Source organism: Spermophilus citellus (assembly GCF_964194105.1).
Source record: "Spermophilus citellus genome assembly, chromosome: 13".
NCBI classification, from domain to species: Eukaryota; Metazoa; Chordata; class Mammalia; order Rodentia; family Sciuridae; genus Spermophilus; species Spermophilus citellus.
The window spans coordinates 11,476,876-11,493,543 of record NC_138193.1 but is presented as its reverse complement, the minus strand read 5'-3'; the positions used below and the strand labels follow the sequence as shown (position 1 = coordinate 11,493,543).

At 35.5% G+C, this 16,668-nt stretch overlaps 1 protein-coding gene across 2 annotated transcripts in view; it reads right to left on the bottom strand.

Moving 5' to 3' along the window:
* EIF5B (eukaryotic translation initiation factor 5B) overlaps positions 1-16,668 on the bottom strand; it is a 63,657-nt gene that overhangs the window by 46,716 nt on the left and 273 nt on the right. For both annotated transcript variants that reach the window (XM_081265003.1, XM_081265004.1), the window contains exons 2-4: positions 1,956-2,081; positions 1,771-1,855; positions 263-938 (exon numbers count right to left, since the gene is read on the bottom strand). In XM_081265003.1, the coding sequence (XP_081121129.1) occupies positions 263-938; positions 1,771-1,855; positions 1,956-2,081 (887 nt within the window). The remainder of the gene's footprint in view (positions 1-262; positions 939-1,770; positions 1,856-1,955; positions 2,082-16,668) is intronic.

The following is a 16,668-nucleotide window of genomic DNA, read 5'->3' as shown; positions in this document are numbered from 1 at the left end:
CTCCCTTAAATATATGCTACGTTGCCCAGGCTGGCCTTGAATTCCAAAGTGCAAGCAATCCTCCTGCCTCAGCCTCTAAGTAGCTAGAATTTTGAGTGTAGTAGAAGCTTGCTTCTTAGACGTAATTTTTGAAAGGCTTCTTATTATTTAAAAAGTTCCTTTATAAAATAACAAAATAACTCTAGGGCACAGTGATCACAAATTAGGGCTGGGTACAAATCAAAACATTTTTGTGCTTTCCCCTACTGCCCATATTACCAACCTTCAGCAGCTATGGGAGTCTCTCCTTTCTCCTCAAAGGTGGGGGTAGCTCCAGTGTCAAAAGACACTTTGGATTTTCCAGTGTCCTCTTCAGATTTCTTTTGAAATTCTCTTTGTTTACTCTGATCCTTTTTACCTGTTTCTAACTCTTCTTTTTCTTTCAGCTTCCTCAGTTTTGCTTTTTCTTCATCTCGTTTTTTTCTCTCTCGCTCTTTCTTCTCTGCTTTCTTTTGGGCCACTGTCTTAATCTTGAAGGAGGAGTCATCATCTTCATTCCCGCTCTCTACATTAGGACCTGGCTTATTTTTTTGATTTTTTTTCTGTCCTTTTCTAGACTGCAAAAATTCATCTGATTCATCGCCACTTTCACCAGAAGAATTTACTCTGGAACGTGCTTTAATTTTTTTACTGTTATCCTCATCCTCCTCTGACCCATTCCATTTTTTATTTGATTTTTGAGCTTTCCCTTTAGCTTTTTTAGAAAGTTTATTACAGTCATCATCATCATCACTCCCAGAGTTCATTTCCACTTTTGGTTTTGCAGTCCTTTTTGATTTTGAATCTTTATCCTCTGATTCTTCACTATCATTATTATCAAAACTGTGTTTTTTGCCCTTCTGTCCTTTCTTCTTTTTATCTTGTTTTGAGGCAGATTCTTCTTCATTGTTTTCTGTTGGCTAAAAATTCCCATTGTTAGAAACATTAACATAATCATTTTCATTTTTTAAAAGTAACTGAGCCCCCTCAGTCATATGCTTCACTAAGTACACATTTCTTTTTTTTTTTAAAGAGAGAGAGTGAGAGAGAGAGAGAGAGAGAGAGAGAGAATTTTTAATATTTATTTTTTTAGTTTTCGGCAGACACAACATCTTTGTTGGTATGTGGTGCTGAGGATCGAACCTGGGCCGCACGCATGCCAGGCGAGCGCGCTACCGCTTGAGCCACATCCCCAGCCCAAGTACACATTTCTTAAAAATCTCTCAAAATAATTTCAAAATAAAGTTTCTTACTGTTTGTTTTCAACAAAACAACAAAAAAGCGTAACAAAGCACCAGAGGCTTGACTAGTCCTGAGATATCTCACTATACACACATTTTAAAATCTAGGTGCTCTGAAACAAGCACTAATCACCAGCCTACATTTATTAAGTGGCATAGAAAACCTAAGGGGAAAACTTAGTTTCCCATTACTTTGAGACTTAAATAAATTCAAAGGATAAAATAGAAAATTAAAGGTGGAGATGGAAGATGACTTCCTATGTCCAAAAACGTACCAATTTTATTAGTAGGCAACATTCAACAAATACCTTTAGATTCACAAGTAACACATTTTTGTATCTGTGAAAGGTTTTAAAGTACATTATTCTTTCCTAAAATTTGTTTTCTCCCTTTGCATCAGATTTTATGAACTAATATATCTACATTTATACATTTCCAAATGCAGCTCCCAAAAACAGCACTGGAAGAACTAATGGAACATGAAACACAAATGGGTAAAATAATGTTTCACCTTCACAGCAGCAGTTTCTCTGTCAGCTTTGATGCCTTGAGCTTCCAAAGACAATTCTTCCAGTTCCTTCAGAATATCATCTTCACTAGAAAAAGAATACAACACATTTTGAAGCATTTGAATAGTTTATTAAGTGAATCCAGTGCCAAAACCAACAAAAATCAAATGTATTCAAATATACTTACTCAAAGTCCTGCTTCTTTTTCTCTTTTTTCTTTTTCCCCTTTGACTTTTGAGGTTCCTGCTCCTTGGCAGCACCAGCTCCTTCTATTTCTGCAGCCAAGGCATCAAGATCAATATCATCCTTGGCACTTAAATGAAAACAAAGAAGACCTATATATTACTCAAGAGCAAATAATCTATCACAGTCACACAAAATTTTTTATTATTTAAACATCTTTCATGCACTGGCAGCAAAATGAGAAAATACTCAACAAGTTCTTTTCATGACAACACAAGTATCACGAGTACATATCAGCCTCCTTGCATCCACTTCAATAAAGTGGCTGGGTTATATGGAACTCAGAGTTATAAGAGCTCAAAAATAAAAATCTAAGTAATCAGGCATAGTAGTGCATAGTTGTAATCCCAGGGACTCAGGAGGTTAAGGTAGGAGTATTACAAGTTTGAGACCAGACTTGGCAACTTAGCAAGACCCTGTGTCAAAATAAAAAAGGGCTGGGGGTATAGCAACAGTGGTAGAGTATACCTTGGGTTCAATCCCCACTACCATAAAAATAAATAAATAAATAAATAAAAATCTAAGTAATAATAATAATAAAAAACTTCCACAGATATTAAAGTTTTGTTTGTCTAAATGGAGAAATTTATAAAACAGAAAACTTTAAGGATACCGTAGGTACTATCTTAACTATCATCAACATCTAAATACCTGGACTTTGTACATTTTTATTTAGGATAGCAGAAACTACAAAGCTAGAAGAAACTTAAAATATCATCTAGTCTATTGTTTCATTTACCAACAGAAATACTCAAAAATTTAATGCCTTGAGGAAAATGACTACACTTTTAAATCTACACTGAATTAAGCAATGATTCACAAAATAAAATCCAAAATCCAGATCCAAACACGTTCTGAACCTTTCACATTCCTGGTTTCATTTCTGGCTCCATTCCTTAATATCCTCATCTACTAATATTACTTGGGGTATCCAAACTACGTTCCAGTTAAAACTTAAAGAAAATCAAGGAAGTCAGTCTGAGATAGTCAAGCAGAAAAGGTAGAAAAATTCTAAAGAATGACACAATAAGAAACCAAAGAACTCATGAAATAGATGTCTTGCATGAAGATGCTTTATTCTGATAAAGATAAGTTCCTAAATGTTGAGGAACCAAAATAGCTAATAACAATTTGGGGATGGCAGAGGATGAAATGAGAGAAATTACTTTACCAGATTTCAAACCTGACAAACAGCACACTTCAACCAAATAACCAAAGCAACACATCAGGAACTCAAGCCCAATTCTGATTATACTCCCTTCTCTAGAAAATAGGAAATAATCTAATTTCTGAATTATTTGCTCAAAATTTCAGTTACAAAATTAAGCAAATATAATATGATGTACTCTAGTAGCTTCTGAAATAGCTTCTGAAATATTCTTTCAGTGAGCACCAACTTTCTATGGTTACATGACAAAGCAAAAGACTTAGTCAACTGAAGAACAAAGTTGGAAAACTCATTACTCAATACTAAGACGTACAATAAAGCTATTACCAAGACACAGTGGTAATAGCTTTATTGTATTACCAAGACACAGTGGTGAGAAAGAACATACATGGGCCAATGGTATGAAAAGCCCAAAAACAGACCCACACCAATGCTATCTGATCTGTGACAAAGGAGAAAATTAAATAGGAAAAAATAGCCCTTTTGCCATATGGTGCTTGTACTGGTTGTCCATGTGCCAAAAACCACCAGCACCACGAACAAGAAAAACTCCACAAAATTTGTTTGTTGATCTTGCATTTGGCAATGAGGTTTTAAATAAAACACAAAAAGCAAAAATCATGAAAGATAAAAAGGATAACTTAAACTCATTAAAATTAAAAAAATGTCTGCTCTGAGAAGGATACTGGTAAGAAAATGAAAAGACTAACCACAGACTGGGAGAAACACATGCAAAATACTATGCTTACATGTACTAAGACTTGTATATACTAAGAATTATATCCAAAATATACAAAAGAACTCTTAAAACTCAACAAGAACAACCCAATTAAAATATGGGTAAAAGATCTGAATAATTACCTTGCAAAAATGATACACATATGACAAAAGAAAAAAGTGAATGAAAAAAGTTCCATATCATCTGTCATTAGGGAAGTGCAAATTAAATCAAGGAACCAGCATTTCTTACCTATTGAAATGGTTAAAATCCAAGAAACTGACAATACCAACTGCTGGTAAGAATGCAAAAGTAGCTGATTACAGGATACAGACAAGGTAAGACTGAAATATCTTGTTGTGTCAGAAAGAAAGAAAGTAATTAAACAAAACCAAGAAAAGTCATGCGCCCACATACTTGTGTACACACATAGACACGATGTTGAGAATATGACAAAGAGATATATAAACCAACTGAAAGAGCTTCCAAGACAAAGGAAGCAATTGATTAATTAATTCGTTAGTTAATTAACTAGAGCAACAAATTAAATAATGTAGTATTAAATTGTAGTCAAAAATAGTATCTACAATTACAAAATAATATCCAAAAATTCATATTGATAAATGGCTGAATAAATTAGGAAGAGACAATCTGTGTGGAGACTAAATAAATTATGCAGAACTCCAACCTTAAAGAGGTACAATATAATTTCACACTCCTAAATTCTGAACTATGCACCATGACTTCCTACCAAAGAGTACAAAATGGAAAGAGAAATTTTACAGTGTAGAAACCTGACAAACAGCACACTTCAACCAAATAACCAACATCAATATCAATAACAGGTTGAAATCTGAGAAACTATCACACACAAGATGAGTCTGAGAAATGACTACTCTAAATGTAACATGATACCCTATATGGGAATCTTTGAACAGATATAGGACAGTAAGTTAAAAAATAAAGAAATCTGTACAAAGTATTCATTTCAGTTAATATATAATTTTCCTTAGTTGTAACAAGTATACCAAGCTAATATGTTAATAGACAAGGAAAGTGGATATGAGGTATACGGGACTCAGTACTATTGCCACAACTTTTCTGTAATTCTAAAAATGAGTACTTTTTAAAAAGTGAAAGGGGGGGCTGGGGGTGTGGCTCAAGCGGTAGCGCGCTCGCCTGGCATGCGTGCGACCCCGGTTCAATCCTCAGCACCACATACCAACAAAGATGTCGTGTCCGCCGAGAACTAAAAAATAAATATTAAAAATTCTCTCTCTCTCTCTCTCTCCTCTCACTCTCTCTTTAAGAAAAAAAAAAACAGTTAAAAAAAAAAGTGAAGGGGGGAAACCCATCATTTATATTCAATCCTAAGAAAATAAAATATTCAAGTTTAACAAAATATGTACAGGACGTATATGTTGAAACTTACAAAATACTGACGTAAGAAACCTAAGAAGATAGAAACAAATGAAAAGATAACAATCCTCCCCCACGACATACAGGTTTAATAACAATCCCAATAAAAACTCCAGCAAGATATTTAGGATGTAATAAATACAAGATTACTCTAAAATTTATACAGAAAGGCAAAGGAACCAAAATAGCTAATAACAATTTGGGAGTGGCAGAGGATGAATGAGAGAAATTACTTTACCAGATTTCAAGGCTATATATATAACTATAATAGCAAACTGTGGTACTGGTACAGGGATAGATACAAATCTACAGGAAAGAGAAACCAAAATTAGCCCCAGAAAAGTATGACCAACTGCTTTTTTTTTTTTTAAGTTGTAGATGGACACAATACCTTTTTTAAATTTATCTTTCTGTAGTCCTGATGATCAAACCCAGGCCTCACATATGCAAGACAAGCACTCTACTACTGAGCCACAACCCCAGTCCCCCAACTGATATTTTATGGGTACAAAATACAAAAGAAGTTAAATGTAAAAAGAATAACCATTCCAAAGAGCATGCTGGTATAAACTGTACCTCTCCTACAATTAAAAAAACAAACAAACAAACAAACAAACCTCAATCTCATTTCTCACACCAGAGTGAAAATTTGAGTGAAAAGCATAAAAACATAAAACTTTTAGGAAAGATACAAAATGTTTAGGATCTAGAAACAGGCAAGAGTTAAGACTTGAAATTAAAAGCCCAATTTAAAAAAAGATCCCTATCACAGTTAAAAACTGTTGCTGTTGGAAAGATCATACAAAGGGAATGAAAAAACAAGCTTCAGAGTAGGAGAAATATTTAAAGACCACCTCTCTGAAAAAGGACTAATATCTAGAATGTATTTTTAAAACTTTCAAAACTCAACAATAACAATTCAAACAACCTAACAGAAAATGGACAAAAGGCAAGAAAAGGCATTCCACTGAAGAGGATATATAGATGCCAAACAAAAGACATCATTAGCCATTTGGTAAATGCAAATCAAAAACCACAGTGGAATAATACTACACAATCAAATACCACCCTTCCAAACAGAGGATGTAGAGGAACTGGATTACTCATATAATACTGCTAGAAATGTAAAAAGGAAGTGCCACTCTGGAATAATCCATCCACTTTTTATAAAACTAAAAATGTACTAAACATACAACCCAGCAACTGCAGTCTTTCACATTTATCCCTAAGTAACAAAAATTTATGTTTACAGAGATACTCGTAGAAAAACTTTTGTGGCAGTTTAATATACAACAGTCAAAGTATAAACTATGGATATATGCAAGAATTTGACTGGAAATCAAGAGAATTAGGCTGCATAGGAAAATCCCAAAAGGTTACACACATACAGAATTCCATTTATATGACACTTTTGAAAGTACAAAACTTTACAAATGTAGGACAAATATGCGGTTACCACAGGTTAAGGACAGGCAGGGGAAGGATATACAGCAGGGAGATGAGTGTGGTAACCAATGAACAACATAACAGATCCTTGCTGTGATGTTCTGCATCTTGACTATGGCAATACAGTTCTACACATGTGATGATAATGTATAGAATACACACACACACACACACACACACACACACACAACATAAATAAAACCAAGCAAATCTGAAGGTAACCAGTGGATTTCATTAATGTTGAAGTCTGGGTTATGATACTCTAGTCCAATTTTGCAAGATGTTACCATTGGGGGAAACCATTATTAAAATTGCATGCAACTCCCAATGATCTCCAAATAAAAGATGATTTTTTTAAAAAAGACACTGCTAACAAAATGAAAAGGCATGCTGCAGACCAAAGAAAACATATACAACACATGTATGTTATGATGAATTTTTTAATATATAAAGAACTCCTAGAAACCTATATCAAAAAATAACACATACTTAAACACTTAACCAATGAGATGCAAGAATGGCAAATAAACATGTAATAATAAGATGATCAATGCAACTAATAAGAAAATATAAATTAAAACCACAATGAGATGTCATATGCAGACACAAGAATGACTAAAATTAAAGACTGATAATACCAAGTGCTCAGATAGAATGTGGAACAAGTGAAACTCTTACACATCCCCGGAAGGAATGCAAAAAGGTACAGCCACTTTGGAAGATACCACTTCTTAAAGTTAAACATACATTTATCATATGACCCAGCAATCCCACTCCTAGGCATTTACCTAAGAGAAAAATGTGTCCACACACAGACTTGTACTTAAATGTTCACTATATTCATAACCACAAAAAAGATGGAAACAACCAAAATATTCATCTACCAGATAATTTATAAACAAACTACTATATATCTGCACAATGGAATACTACACAATGATAAAAGAACTAATGCTACCTGCATTAAAGCAGGTGAATCTGAACGGCATCATACTAAGCCAAAGACTACATACTCTATCATCTATGTATATGAATTTCTAGAAAAGGCAAACTTAGCAAAAAACAAACAGAAAGTCCCAAAACTATAGTAACTACTGGCTAAAAGCCCTGCTGTATAGAAAGGATCACTTACATAGAGTCATGAGAGAACACTTGGGATAATGGAAATAGTCTATTGATCATGATTAGGGTAAAAGATACACACTGTACATGTTTAACTCACTGCACACTTAGAAGTTTATGAACTTTGACAATCATACTTCAAAAATTGTTTCATTTGAATTTCCAGTAGTACTATAAAAATGGATAAGAAACAAATACAGAAAGTATTTTAAGAGTTTACTAAAAACAGTTAAGATTAAAATTCTGTAGGTCTAATGTAAGTTATGGAAATAATAAATCTTTACTCTTTTCTGGTAATTTAGTATACCATGTGTTAAAATAATGTAACTACAAAGGAAACTTTTTTAAAACATGATATCCATTAATTATGTGCAGGCATATATTCAACTTTGGTGTTTGGCTTTTGGAAAAATTAAATAAAAATCATATGTAAAATGGGACTGGGGTTGTGGCTCAGTGGTAGAGTGCTTGTCTCCCATGTGTGAGGCACTGGGTTCGATTCTCAGCACCACATATAAATCAATAAAATAAAAGTCCATTGACAACTAAAAAAAAAATTTAAAAAAAATCATATGTAAAAATAAAAAAAAAAAAGAATGGAATGGGGTGTAGCTCACTAGTACAACACTTTTTTCTAAACAGTGTTTGAGGTCCCTGGGTTCAATCCCCAACACCAAAAAAGTAAAACAATAACAGCAATAATTTTGAGAACAATATAGCATAAAGTCTTGGAATTCCAAATAGAAAATTTCATTAAACGATGGGCATTTTCTATTGAAAAACCATCGAATGAATGTGAATTTAGTCTTGAAATATAAAAAATTCAACTCCTTTCCAAATTATTGCAAAATTCAAAACCCCTAAATTTTTAAGACTCTCTCTCTTTTTTTTGGCGGTGGGGGGTGGGTACCAGTGATTGAACTCAGGGACACTTGACCATTGAGCCAAATCCCTAACCTTATTTTGTATTTTATTTATAGACAGGGTCTCACTGAGTTGCTTAGCCTCTCGATTGCTGAGGCTAGCTTTGAACTCTAAATCCTCGTGCCTTAGATCCCAAACTGCTAGGATTACTAAAAACAGTTAATATTAAAATTATGAAGGTCAAATATAAATCATCATTTATATCTTCCATATCAGTAGAAGATGGAAACAACTCAAATATTTACTTACCAGATAATTTATAAACAAATTACTATATATCTGCACAATGGAATACTACACAGTGGTAAAAAGAACTAATGCTAAGTGCACTAAATGATGATAAATCATAATTTATCATGCGCTACCACACCCAGCTCTAAGACTCTTACCAGCTTCTCTAGTGCCTCTTAACCAGCTGTAGAGATTTTATTTATTTTTAATATTTTTTAGTTGTAAATGATCTTTTATTTTATTATTTATATGTGGTACTCTCACAACAGTACAACAGGATCAAACACAGGGCCTCACACATGCCAGGCAAGTGCTTGACCACTGAGCCACAACTCCAGCCCCTCAGCTGTAGAGATTTTAAAACCTGACTCAAATGCCTATGACATTGAGATTTGAGGGTCTCTCTGTCTACTCCCCTTTAATGTGGGGACTCTGATTGCTTGATCAATAGATAATAGGTCAGGAATGATGTTCCAATTTCTGGGCCTATGCCTTAAACCAGCAGCTCTACTGTCTCTTGGGATGCTCACTGCCAACCTACTGTCCAGGCCACAGGGAAAGGTCAAATACAGGCTCCAGCAGACAGCTCCAGCAGAGGTACTAATGATCAGAAGTGAAGAACAGAGTGAGGAAACCCTTAAGATGATCCCATTACAATCACCACCTGACTGTGACCAAAGAGACCCCAAGCAAGATCTACCTAATTAAGCTCAATCAACATCGAGAGCCATGAAAAGAGAGTGATTTTTATTGTTTTAAGCCATTAAGATTGAGATGACTTGTTATGACACAATAATTTTAATTCCCAGTTCCATAAAGGAGGGACCTCAAAATCAAGTTTTAAAAAAGGTATCAGAAAAATTAATTGAGCTTTTGCTAATACAGGAATGCTCAACTCAAAATCCATATGGGTGCAGTGGCATGCACCTACAGTCCCAGCTACTCAGGAGGGTGAGACAGGAGGACTGCTGGAGCCTTAGTCTGGGCAACATGGTGAGAATCCTTCAAAAAGAAAAGAAAAGAAAAAGAAAAAAAAATCCATTACAGGGGACATTACATTTCTAGAGGAAATGGTTACTAGGTCCTGCTATTTAAAGTATAGTTTCAGAAGAAGCAGTTTAGGTATAGACTTGTAAAAAAGGCATCATCTCAGCCTCCATCCCAGATCTACTGACTCAAAATGTCCATTTACAAGATCTCCAGGTAAACATAAAGTTTGAGTTGCAACTGATTTAGATTCAACGTAGCAATATCATTCCTCACATTAATGTGGCAAGTTTAAACTTCACAAAATTTTATATTTGCAACTATCTAAGAATATTTTGAGCCAGGTGCAGTGACATACACTTGTAGTCCCAGCTACTTGGGAGGCTAAAGTGGGAGGATCACTTGTGCCTTGAGTTCTAGACTCATTTGAGCAAATCAGTGAAATCCCCATCTTAAAAAAATTTTTTTGGACTTTACAATTGCATAAAATATATACATAGTATCTTTATAAATATAGATTATGAAAAAATAAAAGTAATATACTGATGAAAATTTAGGTCAACATTCTCAATAAATACTTGAAGGATACAACTTATATCCTGGAATAACTAATCACAAAATAAACACTAACTTCAACTCATAATCTTTGTATTACCAGAAGTGAATCTGGTCCCTGATCACTGTTAAAAAGATGAGTTCAACCTAACTTACTTTGTACAATGCCTAGCATAACCAAATAAATAAATAAAGATTTCATATAAATAACTACTCTCATGAGAGGGTAATTTTGAATAACCAACTTGCTGAACACCACCATCATTGGAAATGGTATACTTGTACAGAATTATTGACAATAGAGTAGCAACTGAAGTTCTTAGTCACCCCTTGCTACTCAAAAGACCTAGAAACACAAATCATACTCCTGCTCCTTCCAATTTAACATACTGTCCTGATATCAAATTTAATTAAAATTAAAATAATAAAGATGCCAAGAGTCCCAAATAACCAAATAAAACATAGTGGACTCCTAAATAAAACCAATTAAAAACATTTTAATAGAATATGGTTAAGTTCACCTATTATATTAAGAACAAGAAAATCCTAAGTCAGAAAACATCCAGAGCATTAACATGCCCATAGGTATCTTAAATTGTCTTTACGTGTGACTCTAGAACATTCTAAGCACTTGTAAGACACAACATTAATGATGGCCAAACAGCTTGGAAAATACCTCACAATTGCCTAGATCTAGTTTAGAAATCCCTAAATAACAATTCTCAAATTAGTACCTCAAATCTGGTTCAGAAATCTAAAACTAACTTGGGAGATCAAAATTATTTGCAAAATAATAATTTTTGAAGGGCACTGGTCTTTTTCATTCTCATATTCTCACATCAGTACAATGGAGTGTTTCTTCAAATGCCACATATATGTAATAATATTAGAGATCAAATGCGCAAACAGAATCTAGTGATCTTCTTTTTAAACCGGACAGTAAATAGATTTGCAAAAATGTTTAACAATGTCACTCTTTCCAGGACTTTGTTGAAAATAAGATTTGGTATTAATTATATTAATATGTAATGTATTTTAATTTTTAAATAGGTATATTAAAAACTTCCCTTTTAATATGCAGTGTGATAAGGATTCAAGAGATAACCACATGAACAAAAGCCCTTCCGTTCATTAGTCATGTAAGAATGTAAGGGCCAAAAAGTTAGGAAACTATTATTCTAACTTAACCACTGACAATTCCTTGTAAAACAATGCTCTGTCCAACAGAGATCAACTGCAAAGACTGCAATAAGTTGACAAGGATAGAGCACTGCTAAAGGGCAAGTAACACTAAAAGTGGCTGAATCAGCTTCACTCAGAGATTCCCTGCATGGAAGGCTGGAGAGCTTACTACCAACAAGTGGGTAAGCTGCTTTCTTCTTCATTTATGGCAAAGTTAAGACTTTTTCCCTATTAAATTTTCTGAAGTTGTAACAGAAAAAAAACTAAACTAAGTGAATTTTCAGATTATGCATTTTTAACCTTAAAAAGATCCAAAGATATACAATATAAGTCTTTCAAGTTAATTCAAATATTGGCAAGTGAGAAATGAATACCTTTTTTTAATCTAGACTATCTAAACTACAGGTTGAATATCCTTTATCCAAAATGCTTGGGACCAAAAGTGGTTTTGGATTTCAGATTTTTCTAGGTTTTGGAATATTTGCATATACATAATGAGACATCTTAGGGATGGGACTCAAGTTTAAACACAAAATTAATTTGTTTCATGAGTATAACTTATACACAAGGCATGAAGGAATATTTTGTACAATATTTTTGGTGCACCTGCGTATTAATGAAGTCAGGTATGGAACATGCCACTGTGGCACCACATTTGTGCTTAAAGTTTCAGATTGAGCACTTCAGATTTCAGATTTTTCAGATTAGGAACCTTCAACTTGTACTTTCAATTTCCAGAGATCGTTCCCTCTCCAGAAATATTTATAGTGCCTCCTATAGACCCATTTCCTTTCAGAACATGGGTTCCTTAAGCATATCACCTTGTTTTCTATCACAGGGTCCCTGCTACACTGATCATACCTGACTAGGATAAAATGTCTGACACTAAGGCAATTATTTAAAGGTTAGGCAGCTATCTCAGATAAGGAGAACTCCCACTACAATGGAATTCATAAATAGTTACAAGAGTATTATTTGTAGTGTAAAAAACCACAGCAACAAATAATCTGATGCTTAAACTACACAGAACTTTACTCAATCCCAAAAGATTCTCTAGGACCTGAGTGACAAGGTAACTGAGTATGGGATAAATGAAATAATTATCTTCCTCCCCTCTATTTTTAGGAGGGGAGTACATCTGGGAGACTTGGTGGGAGAAAGGTTATATCAATCTCATTAATTAAGGTAACATGCCAGATGCCTTATTATCTGAAAAATCTACCACACTTACTACTAACTTTAAATAGATCATTAAAAAAAAAAAGACCAGAATGAAGAATTGGTGAATAGGAAAAACTAAATACAAATCTTTTTTTCTCTGCACACATCATTTAGAGACCACCCAACATACTGTGTAAAAGGAAATAGTAGGACATCACTAGCGCATACAAATCTCCATAAGGTCTTCTCATGCAAACTGATGACTAAGAAGGATATGAGAATAAATGGAAATACTGCCTTATATTGTTATATTGTTTCATCTGTGCATACTGAATCCTATCCTTTGTCTCATCAAAAGCTTCCCTAGTCCAGCCAGGGCGTCGTGAGGCAAGCCTATAGTCCCAGCAGCTCAAGAGGCAGAGGCAAGAGGATCCCAAGGAGTTCAAAGCCAGCCTCAGCAAGGGCAAGGCACTTAGCAACTCTGTGAGATGCTGTCTCTAAATAAAATTCAAAACAGGGGTGGGAATGTGGCTCAGTGGTTGAGTGCCTGAGTTCAATCCTGGGTCCAAAAAAAAAAAAAAAGCTTCCCTAGTCAACTGAAAAAAGGCAAGAAAACTTGCCAAACACCCTATCAGGAATCTCATTCCCCAAAAAATTACACAAGATAAACTAGAATTCTACAACTTTTTTTCTTTTGGCACCAGGGATTAAACCCAGAGGTGCTTAACCATGGAGCCACATTCCCAGCACTTTTTATTTTTACACAAGGTCTCACTCACTAAGTTGTTTAGGGCCTCACTAAATCACTGAGGCTGGCTTTGGACTTGCTGATCTTCCTGCCTCAGCCTCCCAAGCTGCTGGGACTACAGAGGCATGCACTACTGTGCCCAATTAGATCTTGGTCTTTAAACAAAGTTCTTGAATTCAAAAAATACTATAAATATCTCAGTCACTGATAAACATATGCTAAACAAACAAAATTAGATAAATCTGGGGTCCCAGCTCTGTGGTAGAACACTTGCCCAGCATGTGTGAGAACTTGTGTTTAATTGGAAATCAACACTGAGCAACTAAGAAGTTAAAAACAGTCATTAAACAGAGTTAAGAACACTCAAGAATTTATGAACAGTGGCTTCACACCTTCCCTACTATGACAACTAATAAGCAACTGCTCATTTTTGTACCCAGTTCCACCTGTCTAGAAACGTGTTTGGTTTAGGACAGCCCGGGAGAGGCGGGGAGGTAGAATACAGTAAAATCTTTAAACTGGGGATCTTCATACAAGTTTGATCAGATATATCTCATATCACAAAAAGAACAGTAACCTAAAATGGTATTTTCTCCTCCCAGACCTTCTACCTAGTCTGCATTCCTTTCCCTTTTATGAATATTCAAAATATTCTTGAAGGCCATGGCACACACCTGTAATCCTAGCTGCTCAGGAGGCTGAGGTAGGAGGATCACAAGTTCAAGGCCAGCCTTGGGAACTTAATGAGAACCTGTTTCAAAATAAAGAATTATAGGGCTAGGATTGTGGCTCAGTGGTAAAGTGTCCATCTCTCCTGTGTGAGGCACTGGGTTCGATCCTCAGCACCACATAAAAATAAATAATTAAAGGTAGTGTTCCATCTACAACTTAAAAAAAATAAAAAGTAAAGAATTTTAAAAGGGGCTCGTGATATAGGTCAGTAGTAAGTAGCCTGCCCGGGTTCAATCCCCAGTATCAACAAGAAAAACAAAATAAAATATCCTCAAAAAAAAAAAAAAAAAAAAGTACTGTTAGAATATACAAAGGGAAAAGACAAACTCCCAAAGTTGTAGAACTCACCTTCCTCCCACTCTTTAATATCTCATGTACAATACCAAAGTAAAAAACCAAGCCATTCTGGTCAAAAGGGTCCTTCCACAAAACCTCAGGATTTCTTAGGACAATTTGAAAGATACTCAAGCCCAAGAGTTCATGAAACAATAAAATAAACACACAAACTCCCATTCAGAGGGAACCCAATGCCACTCTTTCTATACTACTAAACCATTTAACAAGCTCTAAAGTGTGTATTCTCAACTTACAACATCCATGAAAATCTTTTATAAATCAAATGAGACATTCACTTTTCCTTAAAAAAAAAAAACACCATAGACAAGAATACATATCTCACCTTCAAAATACATATTTTTCCCATTGCAAAAGAGCCTAGAAAGTAAAACCTGGAAACAGAATAACACAAACATGTTTTTTTTTTTTTTAATCTAAACCTGTGTACCCGTGTAATCCTGAGCCAAACAAATGAATGGAAAAACAATATTATAAGAAAATCATGGAAATTAGAAAACTGACTGAATATTGTATAATGTTTAAGAAATCATTGTTAACATTCCTTAGGCTTGATGATAGCACTGTTGTTGTAAAGTAGGTAGTTTCTGTGGTGGTCCCCCACACCCCAAGGGTTCTTTCAGATACACCTGATGGATTTATAGATCAAAGGCCCAAAATCTGCTTTAGAATATCCAACAGGTGGATGAAACAGGATTGATCATGTGCTACTAAACGGCTCAAAACAGGTAACAAATATGTAAGTTTTTATTATATTCATTTCTTTATTTTTTTGCATATTACTGAAACTTTTTCTCAGCAAGGAAAAAATGTATTCTATACATCAAAAAAATTGTCAAACATACAGAAATTTTTCTCATTAAACCACCCAGAATTCTACTTATTTCTTCTTATTTATTCATCTTATTCAATTAGTAGTTAAGTTCTACTCTTTGTTGTCTTTTAATTCCACTCATGAGCTGGACAAGTGCTAAGGGAAGAAACAATCCAAATTAAAATAATCTTAACTTCAAGACCCCAACTTGAGTCAGAATGATGAACTAGTACAGGTTTTGTTTTGTTTTGTTTTTAATTTGCCTTACTCTCCCCCTAGTATTTAAACTAATTTGGGAGGATAGTGCACAAAGGTGTAAAGTAACAGATGGTTGTTCACTCCCAGGAAGCAAACTCTTACTGAAAAGATAAAAGAACTCAATCGGATGTGACACACAGAAATGTTCCAAAACATCTTTGGGTAAGTAACTCACAAACACCCTTAACACACTCGCACCCCCAAAAGCCTTTTAAGTGATTAGAAAGCAGCGACCCTGGTGGTTTGTTTCACCTCCTCCTCCTCCTTTCTTAGGGGAGGTGCTAGAGAGCAAAGAAATAACCAAAAGACAGCCCGGAAGAAGGAAAACGAAAAGCATGGAGTTTGGACCGTCAACATTTAAAATAATATGAGAAATGTGTTTGAATTGAATTAGGTCAAGAAGGAGTGAACTGGCAGACCCCTCTCCGTAACTCCAACGTTCCTAAGCGGCTCAAAGAGTAGAAAAAGCTGGCGACACGTACACGGGGTTCGGACTCCCTCCTCCCCAAGTCTTCACAGGTACAAAGGCAGAAAGAGAAACTTCCCGACCCTCGACAAGAGTAGCACCGGCACCTCAACCCGGCCTGGGCCACGCAGGCCGGACCGCCCCCGGCCCGGGAAAGCTGCCCGATCCCCCGCGCGCGATCAGAAACCCGCAAACGACCGCCCGGCTCCTCAGGCCGGGAACTTCTCTTTCCAGACCCGGTGAACGGCAGCGGTGGGACCGTGCCTCGGCGGGGAGGACCTGCCTACCGCCGAGGCCCTCGCGCCCGCCCGGCCCTGGGGTCTTGAACCCGCGCCGCCTACTCGATCCAGGCCCAGCGTCCCGCGAGCTCGT